The sequence below is a fragment of the Chiloscyllium plagiosum genome, unplaced genomic scaffold, assembly GCF_037043375.1.
Source record: "Chiloscyllium plagiosum isolate Xiang-an unplaced genomic scaffold, Cpla_swu_hap1 HiC_scaffold_1, whole genome shotgun sequence".
Classification (NCBI taxonomy): Eukaryota; Metazoa; Chordata; class Chondrichthyes; order Orectolobiformes; family Hemiscylliidae; genus Chiloscyllium; species Chiloscyllium plagiosum.
Window position 1 is genome coordinate 171,814,084 of NW_028270139.1, and position 17,512 is coordinate 171,831,595.

The 17,512-nt window shown below is 46.2% G+C and overlaps 1 protein-coding gene across 1 annotated transcript in view; it reads right to left on the reverse strand.

Moving 5' to 3' along the window:
- Window positions 1-9,410: 9,410 nt before the first annotated feature.
- The window catches only part of LOC122546170 (disintegrin and metalloproteinase domain-containing protein 12-like), a 467,862-nt gene continuing 459,760 nt past the window's right edge, over window positions 9,411-17,512 (reverse strand). The window contains exons 20-21 of the mRNA XM_087986005.1: window positions 14,817-14,903; window positions 9,411-9,464 (exon numbers count right to left, since the gene is read on the reverse strand). Coding sequence (XP_087842131.1) covers window positions 9,411-9,464; window positions 14,817-14,903 — 141 coding nt within the window. The remainder of the gene's footprint in view (window positions 9,465-14,816; window positions 14,904-17,512) is intronic.

The window sequence follows — 17,512 nt, forward strand, 5'->3', positions numbered from 1 at the left end:
GTTCCCCTCAAGAACAAGTATACCGTTTTGGATACTTGTGGGGGGGATGACTTACCAGGGGTAAGTAACGGGGCTCAGGTCTCTGGCACGGAGCCTGTCCCCGTTACTCAGAAGGGAAGGGTGAAGAAGAGCAGAGCAGTAGTAATGGGGACTCGATAGTTCGGGGCACAGATAGGCGGTTTTGTGGGAACGAGAGAGACTCACGTTTGGTATGTTGCCTCCCAGGTGCAAGGGTACGTGATGTCTCTGATCGTGTTTTCCGGGTCCTGGAGGGGGAGGGGGAGCAGCCCGAAGTCGTGGTCCATATTGGCACCAACGACATAGGTAGGAGGAGTGCCGAGGATGTTAGGCAGGCTTTCAGGGAGCTAGGTTGGAAGCTCAGAGTTAGAACGAACAGAGTTGTTGTCTCTGGTTTGTTACCCGTGCCACGTGATAGAGATTCGAGGAATAGGGAAAGAGAACACTTAAATGCGTGGCTACAGGGATGGTGCAGGAGGGAGGGATTCCGGTTTTTGGATAACTGGGGTTCTTTCTGGGGACGGTGGGACCTCTATAAACAGGATGGTCTACACCTGAACCTGAGGGGCACCAGTATCCTTGGGGGGAGGTTTGCTAGTGCTCTTGGGGGGGGTTTAAACTAACTCTGCAGGGGCATGGGTACCCAGATTGTAGCTTCAGGGTGCAGGGCCTGGAGTGTAGGGAGGTTAGGAACATGGCATCAATTTCCAAGGAGTGTGTCTGTAAACAGGAAAGTGGCTTGAAGTGTGTATACTTCAATGCAAGAAGTATACGAAATAAGGTAGGTGAACTTGCAGCGTGGGTTGGTACCTGGGACTTCGATGTTGTGGCTATTACGGAGACATGGCTAGAACAGGGTCAGGATTGGCTGTTGCAGGTTCCAGGATTTAAATGTTTTAGTCGGGTCAGAGGTGGGGGTAAAAGAGGGGGAGGTGTGGCATTGCTTGTCAAAGATAGTATTACAGTGGTGGAAAGGACGATGGATGAGGACTTGCCATCTGAGGTAGTTTGGGCTGAGGTTAGGAATAGGAAGGGTGAGGTCACCCTGTTAGGAGTCTTTTACAGGCCTCCTAATAGTCCTAGAATCATTGAAGAAAGGATAGGGAAGGTGATTCAGGAGATGAGTGACAGTAATAGGGTGGTTGTTATGGGGGACTTTAACTTTCCTGATATTGATTGGGAAAGCTATAGCTCAAGTTCGTTAGATGGGTCAGTGTTTGTTCAATGTGTGCAGGAGAGTTTCCTGACACAATATGTAGACAGGCCAACAAGAGGTGAGGCCATACTGGATTTGGTTCTGGGTAACGAACCAGGCCAGGTGTTAGAATTGGAGGTAGGTGAGCACTTTGGGGATAGTGACCATAATTCGGTGATTTTTACTCTCGTGATGGAGAGGGATAAGTGTGTACTACAGGGCAAGAGTTATAGCTGGGGTCAGGGAAATTATGATGCGGTGAGGCATGACTTAGGATGTGTGGCTTGGAAAAGTAGACTCCAAGGCAAGAGTGTAAATGATATGTGGAGCTTGTTAAAGGAGCAACTATTGAGTGTCCTTGATAATTATGTACCTGTCAGGCAGGGAGGAAAGGGTCGTGCGAGGGAGCCGTGGTTTAATAAGGAATTGGAATCCCTTGTTAAATGGAAGAGGGCGACCTATCTCAAGATGAGACGTGGAGGTTCAATTGGGGCGATTGAGAGTTATAGGGTAGCCAGGAAGGACCTGAAGAGAGAGCTAAGAGCAGCAAGGAGAGAACATGAAAGGTCCTTAGTCGGTAGGATTAGGGAAAACCCAAAGGCTTTCTATAGGTATGTTAGGAATAAAAGAATGACTAGGGTAGGAATAGGTCCAGTCAAGGATAGTAGTGGGAAGTTGCGTGTGGAGGCGGAAGAGATTGGGGAGACACTGAATGAATACTTTTCTTCAGTATTTACTCAGGAACAGGGCATTGTCGTCGATGTGAAAACTGAGTCACAAATAAGTAGAATGGATGGCTTTGAGGTATGTAGAGAAGAGGTGTTGGAAATCCTGGAAAAGGTGAAAATAGATAAGTCCCCTGGGCCTGATGGCATTTATCCTAGGATTCTCTGGGAAGCAAGGGAGGAGATTGCAGAGCCATTAGGCCTTGATTTTTATGTCCTCTTTGTCTACAGGAGTAGTGCCAGAAGACTGGAGGATCGCAAATGTGATTCCCTTGTTCAAAAAGGGGAGTAGGGATAACCCTAGTAACTATAGGCCGGTGAGTCTCACTTCTGTTGTGGGCAAAGTCTTAGAGAGAATTGTAAGGGATAGGATTTATGCACATCTGGATAGGAATAATGTGATCAAGGATAGTCAGCATGGTTTTGTGAAGGGCAGGTCGTGCCTCACAAACCTTATTGAATTCTTTGAAAAGGTGACGAAGGAGGTTGATGAGGGGAAAGCGGTAGATGTGGTATATATGGATTTTAGTAAGGCGTTTGATAAGGTTCCCCATGGTAGGCTACTGCAGAAAATACGGAGATATGGCATTGAGGGTGAGTTGGAGGTTTGGATTAGGAATTGGCTGGATGGAAGAAGACAGAGGGTAGTAGTTGATGGCAAAGTTTCTTCATGGAGTGCCGTCACTAGCGGTGTTCCGCAAGGATCTGTTTTGGGACCATTGCTGTTTGTCATTTTTATAAATGACCTGGAAGAGGGGTTAGAAGGTTGGGTGAGCAAGTTTGCGGATGATACAAAAGTCGGAGGAGTTGTTGACAGTGAGGAAGGATGTGGCAGGTTACAGCAGGATATAGAGAAGCTGCAGAGCTGGGCAGAAAGGTGGCAAATGGAATTCAATGTAGCTAAGTGTGAGGTGATTCACTTTGGGAAGAATAACAAAAAGATGGGGTACTGGGCTAATGGTCGGATACTTGGTAGTGTGGAAGAGCAGAGGGATCTTGGTGTCCATGTACACAGATCTCTGAAAGTTGCCACCCAGGTAAATAGTGCGGTGAGGAAGGCATATGGCGTACTGGCTTTTATTGGTAGAGGACTTGAGTTCCGGAGTCCTGAGGTCATGATGCAGTTGTATAAGACTCTGGTGCGGCCGCATCTGGAGTATTGTGTGCAGTTTTGGTCGCCATACTATAGGAAGGACGTGGAGGCACTGGAACGGGTGCAGAGGAGGTTTACCAGGATGTTGCCTGGTATGGAAGGAAGATCGTATGAGGAAAGACTGAGACACTTGGGGCTGTTTTCATTAGAGAAAAGAAGGTTTAGGGGTGACTTGATTGAGGTGTACAAGATGATTAGGGGGTTAGATAGGGTTGACAGTGTGAACCTTTTCCCGCGTATGGAGTCGGGTATTATAAGGGGGCATAGCTTTAAATTAAGGGGGGGTAGATATAGGACTGAAGTTAGGGGTAGGTTCTTCACTCAGCGAGTCGTAAGTTCATGGAATGCCCTGCCAGTAGCAGTGGTGGACTCTCCCTCTTTATGGGCATTTAAGCGGGCATTGGATAGGTATATGGAGGATAGTGGGTTAGTATAGGTTAGGTGGGCTTGGATCGGCGCAACATCGAGGGCCAAAGGGCCTGTACTGCGCTGTATTCTTCTGTGTTCTATGTTCTATGTTCTATAATTACCAGGGTTGTCTCTCCTACCCTTTTTGAACAAGGGACCCACATTTGCTATCCTCAGTCCTCAGGCACTATTCCTGTAGACAATGATGATTTGAAGATCAATGTCAAAAGCTCGGCAGTCTCTTCCCTTGCTTCCCAGAGGATCCTAGGATAGATCCCATCCGGCCCAGGGGACTTGTCTATTTTCAGACTCTGCAGTATTTCTAATACTTCTTCCTTGTGAACCTCAATCTCTTCTCGTGTAGATGCAAGTATCTCTTTATCTTCCTGGCTAATATTTTCATTTTCTATAGTGAACACTATCAAAAAATATTTATTTAGTACTTCCCCTATCTCCTCTGACTCCACACACAACTTCCCACTATTATCCTTGATTGGCCCTAATCTTACTCTCATCATTCTTTTATTCCTGACATACCTATGGAAAGCCTTAGGGTTAACCCTGATCCTATCCGCCAACAACTTCTCATGTCCCCTCCTGGCTCTTCTGAGCTCTCTTTTTAGGTCTTTTCTGACTTCCTTGTGACCCTCAAGCGCCCTGAGTTTTCACATTTTGTCCTAACATAAGCCTTCTTCTTCCTCTTGACCAGGGATTCCGCTTCCCTAGTAAACCATGGCTCACGCGTTCTATATCTTCCTCCCTGCCTGACAGGTACATACTTATCTAGGACACACAGGAGCTTTTCCTTGAATAAGCTCCACATTTCTAATGTGCTCATCCCCTGCAGTTTCCTTCTCCATTCTACGCTTCCTAAATCTTTCCTAATTGCATCGTAATTTCCCTTCCCGCAGCTGTAACTGTTGATCGGTGGAGTACACCTATCCCTTTCCTAAAGTAAACCTGACAGAATTGTGATCGCTATCTCCAAAGTGCTCACCTAATTCCAAATCTAATACCTGGCCAGGCCAGGCTCATTACCCAGTACTAAACCTTTAAGGTATTGGCACACTATATCCCAAGAAAGATCTGATACTGACCTGCAATGCGTCCCTGTACAGCATCAGGGTGGTATTAGCTCATAGGTGGCAATATGGAGAGGAATGCCCAACAGCTTATTATTGAAGAAACGACCCGGACTCAAACCCTGAGTATTGGCAAACTTTATTGCACATCCTTCCTTAAAAATGGACTGGTGTAACACCAAAGGACTTGTGATCACCGCGGATTTATATAGAGTCCAGGCTGACAGTTACTCAATCAGACACAGAACCACAAAATAGTCACTAGATGGCCTATGTGAACATAATCCAGGCAGAGTTGAGATCTTGCCTAAACTACATATTAATGAGGTATTATTCTCAGGACTTGAATCAATGCACAATACATTTGCACGCTGATTAGGATCTGTCCACAGATAATCAGTTCATGAATTATGTGGGAAACAACAGACCCTCTCATAAGCAAGGGCAAGGGGCCAAGCCAAAAGGCAGGGAGAGGAATGGTTGTTGTAGGTTCCAGATGTTTCAGTGAGAACAGAGAAGGTGGTAAAAGAGGGGGAGGTGGTGGTAAAGACGGAGAGGTGCAGCATTGCTAGTCAAGGACAGTATTGGCAGGAAGGCCATTTGATGAGGACTCATCTACTGAGGTAGTATGGGCTGAGGTTAGAAACAGCTAAAAAATGTGTTGCTGGAAAAGCGCAGCAGGTCAGGCAGCATCAAAGGAGCAGGAGAATCGACATTTCGGGCATAAGCCCTTCTTCAGGAATGACCTGCTGCACTTTTCCAGCAACACATTTTTAAGCTCTGATCTCCAGCATCTGCAGTCCTCACTTTCTCCTGAGATTAGAAACAGGAAAGGAGAGGTCACTCTGTTGGGAGTTTACTATAGGCCTCCAAATAGGTCCAGAGATGGAAATGAAAGGATAGCAAAGATGATTCTGGATAGGAGGAAGAGTAACAGGGGAGCTATTACGGAGTCTTTAACTTTCCTAGTATTGACTGGAAAAGCTATAGTTCGAGTACTTTAGATGGATCAATTTTGTCCAATGTGTGCAGGATGGTTTCCTGACACAGTTTGTAGACAAGCCAACAAGGGACGAAGCCACATTAGATTTGGTACTGGGTAATGAACCAGGCCAGGTGTCAGATTTGGAGGTTGGTGAGCACTTTGGTGATAGTGACCACAATTTGGTTATGTTTACTTTAGTGATCAAAAGGGACAGGCATACACTGCAGCACAAGAGTTATAGCTGGGAGAAAGGCAATTATGATGTGATCAGGCAAGATTTAGGATGCATAGGAGGGGGGAGGAAACTGCAGGGGATGGACACAATTGAAACATGAAGCTTATTCAAGTAACAGCTACTGCGTGTCCTTGATAAATATGTATCTCCCAGGCAAAGAAGAAGTTGTCAAATGAGGGAGGCGTGGTTTATGAAAGAAGTTGAATCTCTTATGAAGAGGACGAAGGTGGCTGATATAAAAATGAGTGTGAAGGCTCAGTTAGGGTGCTTGAGTGTTCGAAGTTAGCCAGCAAGGACCAAAAAAGAGAGTTAAGAACATAGACATGGAAAATTACAGCGCAGCACAGGCCCTTCAGCCCTCATGTGGAACCAATCTGAAGCCCATCTATACAACACTATTCCATTCTCATCCATATGCCTGTCCAATGAGCATGTAAATGCCCTTAAAGTTGGCGAGTCTACTACTATTTACTACTGTAAAGAAACTATCTCTGACATCTGTCCTATATCTATCACCCCTCAATTTAAAGCTATGTCCCCTTGTGTTAGCCATCACCATCCGAGGAAAAAGGCTCTCACTGTCCACCCTATCTTACCCTCTGATTATCTTATATGTCTTAACTAAATCACCTCTCAACCTTTTTGTCTATAACAAAAACAGCCTCAAGTCCCTCAGCCTTTCCTCTTAATTCCTTCCCTCCACACCAGGCAACATCTGAGTAAATCTCATCTGAACTCTTTCCAATGCTTCCACATTCTTCCTATAATGCGGTGACCAGAACTGTCTGCAATACTCCATGTGCGGTCACACCAGAGTTGTGTATATCTGCAGCATGATCTCATGGTTACTAAACTCAATCTCTCTCCCAATAAAAGCTAACATTACGTATGCCTTCTTACCAACCCTATCAAACTGGGTGGTAACATTCAAGGATTTATGTACCTGGACACCGAGATCCCCTTGCTCAAAGAATCTTAGCCCAGTAATCTGCATTCCTGTCACTCCTTCCAAAGTGAATCACCTCACACTTTTCTACATTAAACTCCATTTGCCACCTCTCAACCCAGCTCTGCAGCTTATCTATGTCCCTCTGTAACCTATAACATCCTTCATCACTATTCACATCTCTACACACCTTAGTGTCATCTGCAAATTTGCTAACCCATCCTTCTACGCTCTCATCCAGGTCATTTATGTAAATGACAAACAACAGTGAACCCAAAACAGATCCTTGTGATACCCCACTAATAACTTGAATATTTCTCATCAATCACCACCCTCTGTCTTCTTTCAGCTGGCCAATTATTGATCCAAACCGCTAAATCCCCCTCAATCCCACGCCTCTGTATTTTGTGCAATACCTACTGTGGGGAATCTTATCAAACGCCTTACTGAAATCTATATACACCAATCAACTGCTTTACCCTCATCCACCTGTTTGGTCGCCATCTCAAAGAACTCAATGAGGTTTGTGAGGCACAACCAACCCTTCACAAAACCAATCAAATTATTCCTTTCTAGATGATTATAAATCCTATTTCTTATAACCTTTTCCAACACTTTCCCCACACCTGAAGTAAGGCTCACTGGTCTATAATTACTAGGGTTGTCTCTACTCCCCTGCTTGAACAGGGGAACCACATTTGCTATCCTTCAGTCTTCTGTCACTATTCCTGTGGACAATGACAACATAAAGATCAAAGCCAAAGGCTCTGAAATCTGCTCCCAGAGAATCCTCAGATAAATCCCAGCCAGCTCAAAGGACTTATCTATTTTCATACTTTCCGGAATTATTAACACCTCCTCCATATGAACCTCAATCCCGTCTAATCCAGTAGACTGTATCTCAGTATTCTTGTTAAAAACATTGTCTTTTTCCTGTGCGAATACTGGCGAAAAATATTCATTTAGTGCCTCTCCTATCTCTACAGGCTCCACGCACAACTTCCCATTACTGTCCTTGACAGGCTCTAATCTTACTCTCGTCATTCTTTTATTCCTGACATGCCTATAGAAAGATTTAGCGTTTTCCTTGACCTTACATGCCAATGACTTCTCATGTCCCCTACTGGCTCTTCTTAGCTCTATCTTTAGACCTAAAAGAACCAAGTGTGCATATGAGAAGTCATTGGCGGACAGGATCAAGGAAAACCATAAGGCTTTCTATAGGTATATCAGAAATAAAAGAATGACGAGAGTAAAATTAGGGCCAATCAAGCATAGTAGTGGGAAGTTGTGTGTGAGTCAGAGGAGATAGGGGAAACACTAAATGAATACTTTTCAGCAGTATTCACATTAGAAAAAGACAATATGGTCACTACTGAGTTACAGGCTACTAGACTAGTTGGAATTGAGGTGCAGAAGGAGGAGTTGTTAGCAATTCTGGAAAGTGTAAAAATAGATAAATCCTCTGGGTTGGATAGGATTTATCCTCGGACTCTTGGGAAACCAGGGAGGGTATTGCCGAGCCTTTGGCTTTGATTTTTATGTCGTTTTTGTTTACAGGAATAGTGCCAGATAGCAAATGTTGTGCCCTTGTTCAAGAAGGGGAGTAGAGACAACCTTACTTCGGTTGTGGGTAAAGTGTTTTGAAAGTGTTATAAGACATGGGATTTATAATCATCTAGAAAGGAATAAGTTGATTAGGGATAGTCAACATGGTTTTGTGATGGGTAGGTCGTGCCTCACAAACCTTATTGACTTCTTTGAGAAGGTAACCAAACAGGTGGATGAGGGAAAAGTAATTGATGTGGTGTATGTGGAGTTCAGTAAGGCTCTCCATGATAGGGTATTGCAGTTCAGGAGGCTGGCAACAAGGGATAGGTTTTGTGGCCGTAGATGAAGTAAGTGCTATTGTAACTTCTCAAGTAATTGGTCTGAGTTCCAGTCCAAAGAGATGTGAACTTGGCACTTGTAGTGCTCTTGTTGGGAAAATCAACAAATGGATCAGCACGCAGACAGGGAATGGATACATTTACTGGTCCCAGCATTTCACCCTGACGTTTGGCTGCTTTTAGAACAGATGGTTCCCATGGGTGTACCCTTTCCTGTGGTATTAGTGAGGAACAGAGCTGGGGGTGTATGTGAGAGATTGTAGTGAGGTTGGAACCAACTCTTATACTTTTCCATATTGTAACCTGCGGACTCCCAAGGTTGGCGGTATAAATGGTCCCATCAGGGCCTCATATAAAAGAGTTGTGAAACTCCCAGTCAAATCTACCTCCCCTCAGGTAGACATATCGGAGGAGCTATTTTGTTCCAACCACCATTCAGCTGTTTCGGATTCATTAAATGGAATGGTCTCAGGGTGATCCTGCCTTAGTGTGTACGGGAATATGGTCGCAGATGGAGTGTTAACCTTCTGGGTGTAAATGTAGGTCATGTAAAGAAAAGTATTGACATGCAACTTCCTTGTGACAGAGTTCATAATCCCATCTTCCCTGTTCCCCTCATGCCCAGTCAGTGTGAAGGAGGCAATGAGGAGCACAGAGACTGAAATAGCGGTCACTCTCCATATATTGCGGCTGATTACTCAGCGTTTTCTGCTTGTGTCCCTCTGGGGATGGCATTCTCTTGCAGCGGATTCCATGCGTCCACAAGGTTTTCCCTCAAGCTTGACAGCTGTCTGGGTTATCAGGAGGACCAGGTACGGGCCTTTCCACCTAGGAGAAAGAGAATTCTTTTCCAATGATTTTATCATGACATCATCCCCAGGTTGGAAGGGGTCATCATTGGGTCATCATTAAGTGTGAGAATGGCCTCCTTTACCCAATCATGGGGGTTACAGGTCTTACAGAGTGCTTTGACATAGCCCAGAAGAGCAATGCGTCAAGAGTAATGCATATCCACAGGGAATTTAGGAGATCTTGCCCCCATGGGCATTGGTCTTCCCATCAGGACCTCAAATAGGGTAAGTCCTGTTGTTCTGATGACCTGGTTTCTTATGGTATGCAGAGCTGAGGGTAGGGCTTCTGGGCAAGGTAGGCCCATGTCCTGTGTGATCTTTGCAGAATGCCTGAGGACTGTGGCTGATAGGGAATATGATATTTCCACCCAATGTCTAGTGCTTTACTAACATACTCTGTGACTGCTGTGGTAAAGTGAGTGCCTCTGTCACTGTTAATGCTCCTTGGAATTCCAAACCTAGGGATCACATCCTACATGCGGCATTTGACCACTGTTCTAGCATTGTATTTCCCTGTGGGGAATGTTTCAGCGGTGGTATGGGCAGCTATGGTGGAGGGAAGCACAATAGCCTGTGAAAGATTGTTGATGGGCCTTCTAGAAGAGGTAATCAATCCTCTGTGTTCCCACAAGGTTCCAAAATCATGTCCCACTCCAAAGGCAGATCTAGAGTCAGTATAAATATTAAGGGGCCTATTGCCAGCAAGAATACAGGCTCTGGTCAGGGCAAACAGAGGTCCCTTCCGGCAGCGTAACAGATTCATGGGTTTCAAAGGTGTGCATATCGCGCAGTCAGCTAGGGCCAAAAAGAGGAGCTGTCTCTGAAAAAGATCATGTCTGGGTTGTCTAATGGAGTCTCAGAGAGGTCAGGGCTCAGAATGACAACTTGCTGGACTACATGCACACAATTATAATGCTCTACTGGGGAATCTTATATAATGGAGAAGGGTGGCAGGGTTTAAAGCAAGGACATGCTGAAGTGTAAGATTAGTGCAAGAAAGTAAGATGACTTCTTAGCCAGTTCCCCTTGATGCTGTAAAATGTGGAGTCACTGTGGAATTAATCAGCAGGGAAACCGAATGAGGAACTAAAACTGTACAAGGATAATTGAGTGCAATAGGGGTGGACTTTTCTACCAGTATAGGGGCAGCTGCCACAATGTGTAAACACCCTTACAGCAGGTATGAACTGTACAAAGTAGAAGGCTACAGGGTGCCGGAGATCCCCACGCATTTGTGATAGAATGCTGGATGCCAATCCCTCCTTTTCATTAACATAAAACTGAAATCGCTGTGTGTAATCGGGGATGCCCAGAGCAGGTGCTGAGGTTAAGCACCATTTAAGTTCCTTAAAGGTTTGTGGTATTTCAGGGGTCCAGTTCACCTGGGTCGGCTGGTTGGCAAGGATGTTGGGCAGGAAGGCACATCGATAGCTCAATAGTCTGATATCTAATGTCTGCAGTAATTCACCATGCTCAAAAAGGACAAAAGCTCAGTTTGTGTAGTGGGAGCAGAGAGATTAATGATGGCTGCGATGTGATCCTGAGACGGTGCTCTGAGACTGCGTGAAAGATTGTAGCCCAATCATTGTACTGTCTTTAAGCAAAGCTGCATCTTTTCAACAGAGTCCTTATGTCCTTCCTGAGTCAGTTAGCCGAGCAATGCAACAGTGTCATACAGGAGAAAGTGAGGACTGCAGAGGCTGGAGACCAGAGTTGAAAAGTGTGGTGCTGGAAAAGCGCAGCAAGTCAGGCAGCATCCGAGGAGCAAGAGAATCAACATTTCAAGTAGAAGCCCTTCTTCAGGAATGAGGCTGGTGTGCCAAGTGGGGTGAGATAAAAGGTAGGGGTGGGGTGGGGGTGGGGGAATTTGGGGGAGGGGCGCTGGGAATACGATAGGTGGAAGGAGGTGAGGGTGAGGGTGATAGGCTGGAGAGGGGCTGGAGGCGGAGAGGTCGGGAAGAAGATTGCAGGTCAAGAGGGCGGTGCTGAATCCAGGGGTTGGGACTGAGATAAGGTGGGGGGAGGGGAAATGAGAAATCTACATTCATCCCTTGTGGCTGGAGGGTTCCTAGGCGGAAGATGAGGCGCTCTTCCTCCAGGCGTCATGTGGTAAGGGTCTGGCTATGGAGGAGGCCAAGGACCTGCATGTCCTTGGTGGAGTGGGAGGGGGAGTTGAAGTGTTGAGCCACGGGGCGGTTGGGTTGGTTGGTCCGGGTGTCCCAGAGGTGTTCTCTGAGACGTTCCGCAAGTAGGCGGCCTATCTCTCCAATATAGAGGAGGCCACATCGGGTGCAGCGGATGCAGTAAATGATGTGTGTGGAGGTGCAGGTGAATTTGTGGCAGATATGGAAGTGTCCCTTGGTGCCTTGGAGAGAGGTGGGGGAGGAGGTGTGGGCGCATGTTTTGCATTTCTTGCGGTTGCAGGAGAAGGTGCCGGGAGTGGAGGTTGGTTTGGTGGGGGGTGTGGGCCTGACGAGGGAGTCGCGGAGGGAGTGGTTTCTCCGGAACGCTGATAGGGGAGGGGAGGGAAATATATCCCTGGTGGTGGGGTCTGTTTGGAGATAGCAGAAATGACGAAGGATGATACGATGTATCTGGAGGTTGATTAGATTAGATTACATTACAGTGTGGAAACAGGCCCTTCGGCCCAACAAGTCCACACCGACCCGCCGAAGCGAAACCCACCCTTACCCCTACATTTACCCCTTATTAGTTAGATTAGATTTTTTTTTAGATTAGATTACATTACAGTGTGGAAACAGGCCCTTCGGCCCGGTTGGTGGGGTGGTAGGTGAGGACCAGTGGGGTTCTGTCCTGGTGGCGATTAGAGGGGCGGGGTTCAAGGACGGAGGAGCGGGAAGTGGAAGAGATGTGGTGGAGAGCATCGTCGACCACGTCGGGGGGGAAATTGCGGTCTTTGAAGAAGGAGGCCATCTGGGTTGTTCGGTTTTGGAACTGGTCCTCCTGGGAGCAGATGCGGCGGAGACGAAGGAATTGGGAATATGGGATGGCGTTTTTACAGGGGGCAGAGTGGGAGGAGGTGTAATCTAGGTAGCAGTGGGAGTCGGTCGGTTTATAGTAAATGTCCGTGTTGAGTCGGTCACCCGAGCTCGAAATGGAGAGGTCTCGGAAGGGGAGGGAGGGGTCTGAGACAGTCCAGGTAAATTTGAGGTCGGGGTGGAAGGTGTTGGTAAAGTGGATGAACTGTTCAACCGCCTCGTGGGAGCACGAGGTAGCGCCAATACAGTCATCGATGTAGCGGAGGAAAAGGTGGGGGGTGGTGCCAGTGTAGCTGTGGAAGATGGACTGTTCCACATATCTGACGAAGAGGCAGGCAATAGCTGGGGCCCATGCGGGTGCCCATGGCTACTCCTTTGGTTTGGTTTCAACAATGTCATACATGCAGGCATCAGGTGAACCAGAGGCCATTAGCATACTGAACCAAGGTGCTCCTACATGGCAGGTGGTGGGCTTTCAGGGTCTGGTGTACTGCGGAGGCAAATACAGTCGGGCTCTCCGTGTACCCCTGGGGAAGATGTATCCATCTATATTTGTGGTCACCTTAAGTAAAAGCGAAAAAGAACTGGCTGTCCGGTGACAATTTAATGGAGAAAAAGGCCGGGCACAGGTCAGTGCCAGAAAAACAAGGGACAGTAGCTGAGATGATAGTAAAGATGGCACTGGTGTCTGCCACCATGTGGGAGCAGGGGAGAATAATGGTAGTTACTAATGGTAATAGTTAATACCCTCAAGTCCTGCACAAATCTCCACCGCCCCAGTTTTTCTGGCTTAGGGATAGGGAGAGATGGGAGTGTTGCATGGGCTAGTGGTCGGCAGCAGGCTGCCTTGCTGTAGGAGGAGTCAATAACTGGTTTTATACCTTTGTTGGCAGCGGGTGACAAATTATACCGTCTAATAAAGAGGACGATGGCCCCACATTTCACAGGGACCGTATGAGGTGCAGCCGATATAACTTGGCCTTTAGCATTGGAGTGCCGTGCCCATAATGAAGGTGGCACATTATTGAACAATAAGGGGCTGTCACAGGAGGGCGAGGGTGAAGGTAAAGGTCGTATCTTCAGATGAGGGAAAACAACGTACACAAAACTTCTGTCCTAAGCGGGCAATCTGCGTGGAGATGGGATCTGCACGGTCTTGGGGTTTAAATTCCTTCAGCAGAAAATGTAAGTGCATAACTCACTAAACCAATACATTTGTATCCTTCATTAGAAACAGTCAGGTAGGGCAGGGCAATTTGACACTGATTCAAAGCCCCTCTGATTGAAATGCTGAGAAACATTAATACTTGAGATTGAAACACTTTCCTCAAAACAAACTGGTGATGTTGTTCTCTGATATCCAATCTTCATCACACCTTTCACTACCTGAAGCTGGTTAAAATGATGGAAATGTGAGGAAATGAGGTGGGGTTATTTCAGAAAAGAGGGGGAAGCAATAGCTAAAGGTTTTGCTGAAATAACAATGTACTATAAATTTTAAAATGTGTTTGTCTGCACAAACTGAAGGCTGTGTCTGGGGTTTGGGCTGCTTCCTCTATTCAATGGAGTGTTGTTAACTGCACTGCTTATCTGTTTATGACTCACGTGAAAAGTATGGGTTGAGAGATTTGAGGGCGACAAACTGTGCTGCTTGTATGCTATCCACAGAGGTCTGTAAGCTAAAATAAAGAGGTTAATGAAACTTCTGTGTGGTCCAGGAACTTTTTGAGTGAACTTTAGGATACTGAAAGATTATAAGGTAGTGGGGCAGAAGGTGGGGATCCAGAAAACGAAAGGTTTTCAGGCAGCTGACGGTGATTTTTATTATTAGGGGGCTGATGGCCTTTCTCAACTTCTTTAAATATATCTGCTGTAAATTAGGTTGGAGTGTGCTCACTATGGTTGCCATTGGCAACTGGCTGGAGATTACTCTGTCAGTTTAAATCCTGTTCCTGTCTGCCTCCATGTCAGAACCAGCAGTCTACTTCTCTATGTCCTAGTTTACCACAGTTCTTCCATTTCTTATTGGGGCAATTCTTGGCAAAGTGCCCATCTTTCTTGCCCATGAAACACACTCGCTCCTTTAGCCATTTCGGACAGGCTCCCTGTCCACATGTGCTCCTTGTAACAACTGCTGCTGGTTCCTTTGTAATCCTTTGGTTATTTTCTACCTTCGTAGCCCAATGAAGTATTTCCTTAGTTATTTCTGACCTGAACCAGAGGGTCTCCTACCTTACTTTTGCATTGAAGTTATTTACTGTGGTGCTTCTGCATCTTTCTCAAGGGGGCAAATGGGGGTGGCTGGTCCTTCTTAGCAGGACATGGCTTACTTGTCCATGGGGCTGGTCCACTTTCTTACATTTAGAGGTTGTTAACCCCATCGTTGCTTCCTCACTTTCGAAGCAGAGATCTACGACCTGTGGAGAAATGAACAAAAAAACACACAAAGACAAACAACACAAACACTGGCACCATTGTCAGTCCCTCAAGGTCACCGCCAAATGATTTCCGTCTTACAGCAGCAATGTTTCCACTCCCGCCTTGTCTTAGTGTCTTTCCCGAACTTGGGATCAGCCTGTTGACTCAGGTTAGAATCACACAGGCAGCGCTTTTTAGTTTAGGTTCATTCAGGAAATCATAAATAAGGGCTCCTACCAACTCACACCAGATTGTTGAAGAAAATACCCGGACTCAGACCTTGAATATTGACAAACTTTATTGCATGATAAAGGGGCAGGTATCAGATCTTGTGGTGGGAGAACATTTTGGTGATAGTGACCACAACTGCCTCACATTCTACATAGCTATGGAGAAGGAGAGGATTAGGCAAAATGGGAGGATATTTAATTGGGGAAGAGGAAATTATGATGCGATTAGACACAAGTTAGGAAGCATGGATTGGGAGTAATTGTTCCATGGTAAAGGCACTATAGACATGTGGAGACTGTTTAAGGAACAGTTGTTGCAAACGATGAATAAATATGTTCCTCTGAGACAGGCAAGAAGGGGTAAGATAAAGGAACCTTGGATGACGAGAGCGGTGGAGCTTCTCGTCAAAAGGAAGAAGGTAGCTTACATAAGGTGGAGGAAGCTAGGGTCAAGCTCAGCTCTAGAGGATTACAGGCAGGCGAGGAAGGAGCTGAAAAATGGTCTGAGGAGAGCCGGCAGGGGCACGAGAAAGGCTTGGCAGAACGGATTAGGGAGAACACAAAGGCATTTTACACTTATGTGAGGAATAAGAGAATGGTCAAAGAAAGAGTAGGGCCGATCAGGGATAGCATAGGGAACTTGTGTGTGGAGTCTGAGGAGGCAGGGGAAGCCCTAAATGAGTTTTTGCTTCTGTCTTTACGAAAGAAACAAACTTTGTAGTGAATGAAACCTTTGAAGAGCAGGTGTGCATGCTGGAATGGATAGAGATAGAGGAAGCTGATGTGCTGAAACTTTTGTCAAACATTAAGATTGACAAGTCGCCAGGCCCGGACCAGATTTGTCCTCGGCTGCTTTGGGAAATGAGAAACGCAATTGCTTCGCCACTTGCGAAGATCTTGCATCCTCGCTCTCCACTGGAGTCGTACCTGAGGACTGGAGAGAGGCAAATGTAATTCCTCTCTTCAAGAAAGGAAATAGGGAAATCCCCGGCAATTACAGACCAGTAAGTCTCACATCTGTCGTCTGCAAGGTATTAGAAAGGATTTATGACCATCTGGAAGAGTGTGGCTTGATTAAATGCAGTCAACACGGCTTTGTGAGGGGCAGGTCATGCCTCACAAACCTTATCGAGTTCTTTGAGGATGTGACTAGAAAAGTTGATGAGGGTCGAGCTGTGGATGTGGTGTATATGGACTTCAGCAAGGCATTTGATAAGGTTCCCCATGGTAGGCTCATTCGGAAGGTCAGGAGGAATGGGATACAGGGGAACTTAGCTGTCTGGATACAGAATTGGCTGGCCCTCTGGTTCAGGTCAGAAATAACTAAGGAAATACTTCATTGGGCTACGAAGGTAGAAAATAACCAAAGGATTACAAAGGAACCAGCAGCAGTTGTTACAAGGAGCACATGTGGACAGGGAGCCTGTCCGAAATGGCTAAAGGAGCGAGTGTGTTTCATGGGCAAGAAAGATGGGCACTTTGCCAAGAATTGCCCCAATAAGAAATGGAAGAACTGTGGTAAACTAGGACATAGAGAAGTAGACTGCTGGTTCTGACATGGAGGCAGACAGGAACAGGATTTAAACTGACAGAGTGGTAGTAGAAGGAAAATATTCTGCCTGGAAGTCTGTGGTGAGTGGTGTTCCACAGGGCTCTGTCCTTGGGCCTCGACTGTTTGTAATTTTTATCAATGACTTGGAAGAGGGGATTGAAGGATGGGTCAGCAAGTTTGCAGATGACACAAAGGTTGGAGGTGTCGTTGACAGTATAGAGGGCTGTTGTAGGCTGCAGCGGGACATTGACAGGATGCAGAGATGGGCTGAGAGGTGGCAGATGGAGTTCAACCTGGATAAATGCGAGGTGATGCATTTTGGAAGGTCGAATTTGAAAGCTGAGTACAGGATTAAGGATAGGATTCTTGGCAGTGTGGAGGAACAGAGGGATCTTGGTGTGCAGGTACATAGATCCCTTAAAATGGCCACCCAAGTGGACAGGGTTGTTAAGAAAGCATATGGTGTTTGTGCTTTCATTAACAGGGGGATTGAGTTTAAGAGTCGTGAGATCTTGTTGCAGCTCTATAAAACTTTGGTTAGACCGCACTTGGAATACTGCGCCCAGTTCTGGTCGCCCTATTATAGGAAAGATGTGGATGCTTTGGAGAGGGTTCAGAGGAGGTTTACCAGGATGCTGCCTGGACTGGAGGGCTTATCTTATGAAGAGAGGTTGACTGAGCTTGGACGTTTTTCATTGGAGAAAAGGAGGAGGAGAGGGGTCCTAATTGAGGTATTCAAGATAATGAGATGCATAGATAGATTCGATAGCCAGAGACTATTTCCCAGGGCAGAAATGAGTTACATGAGGAGTCATAGTTTTAAGCT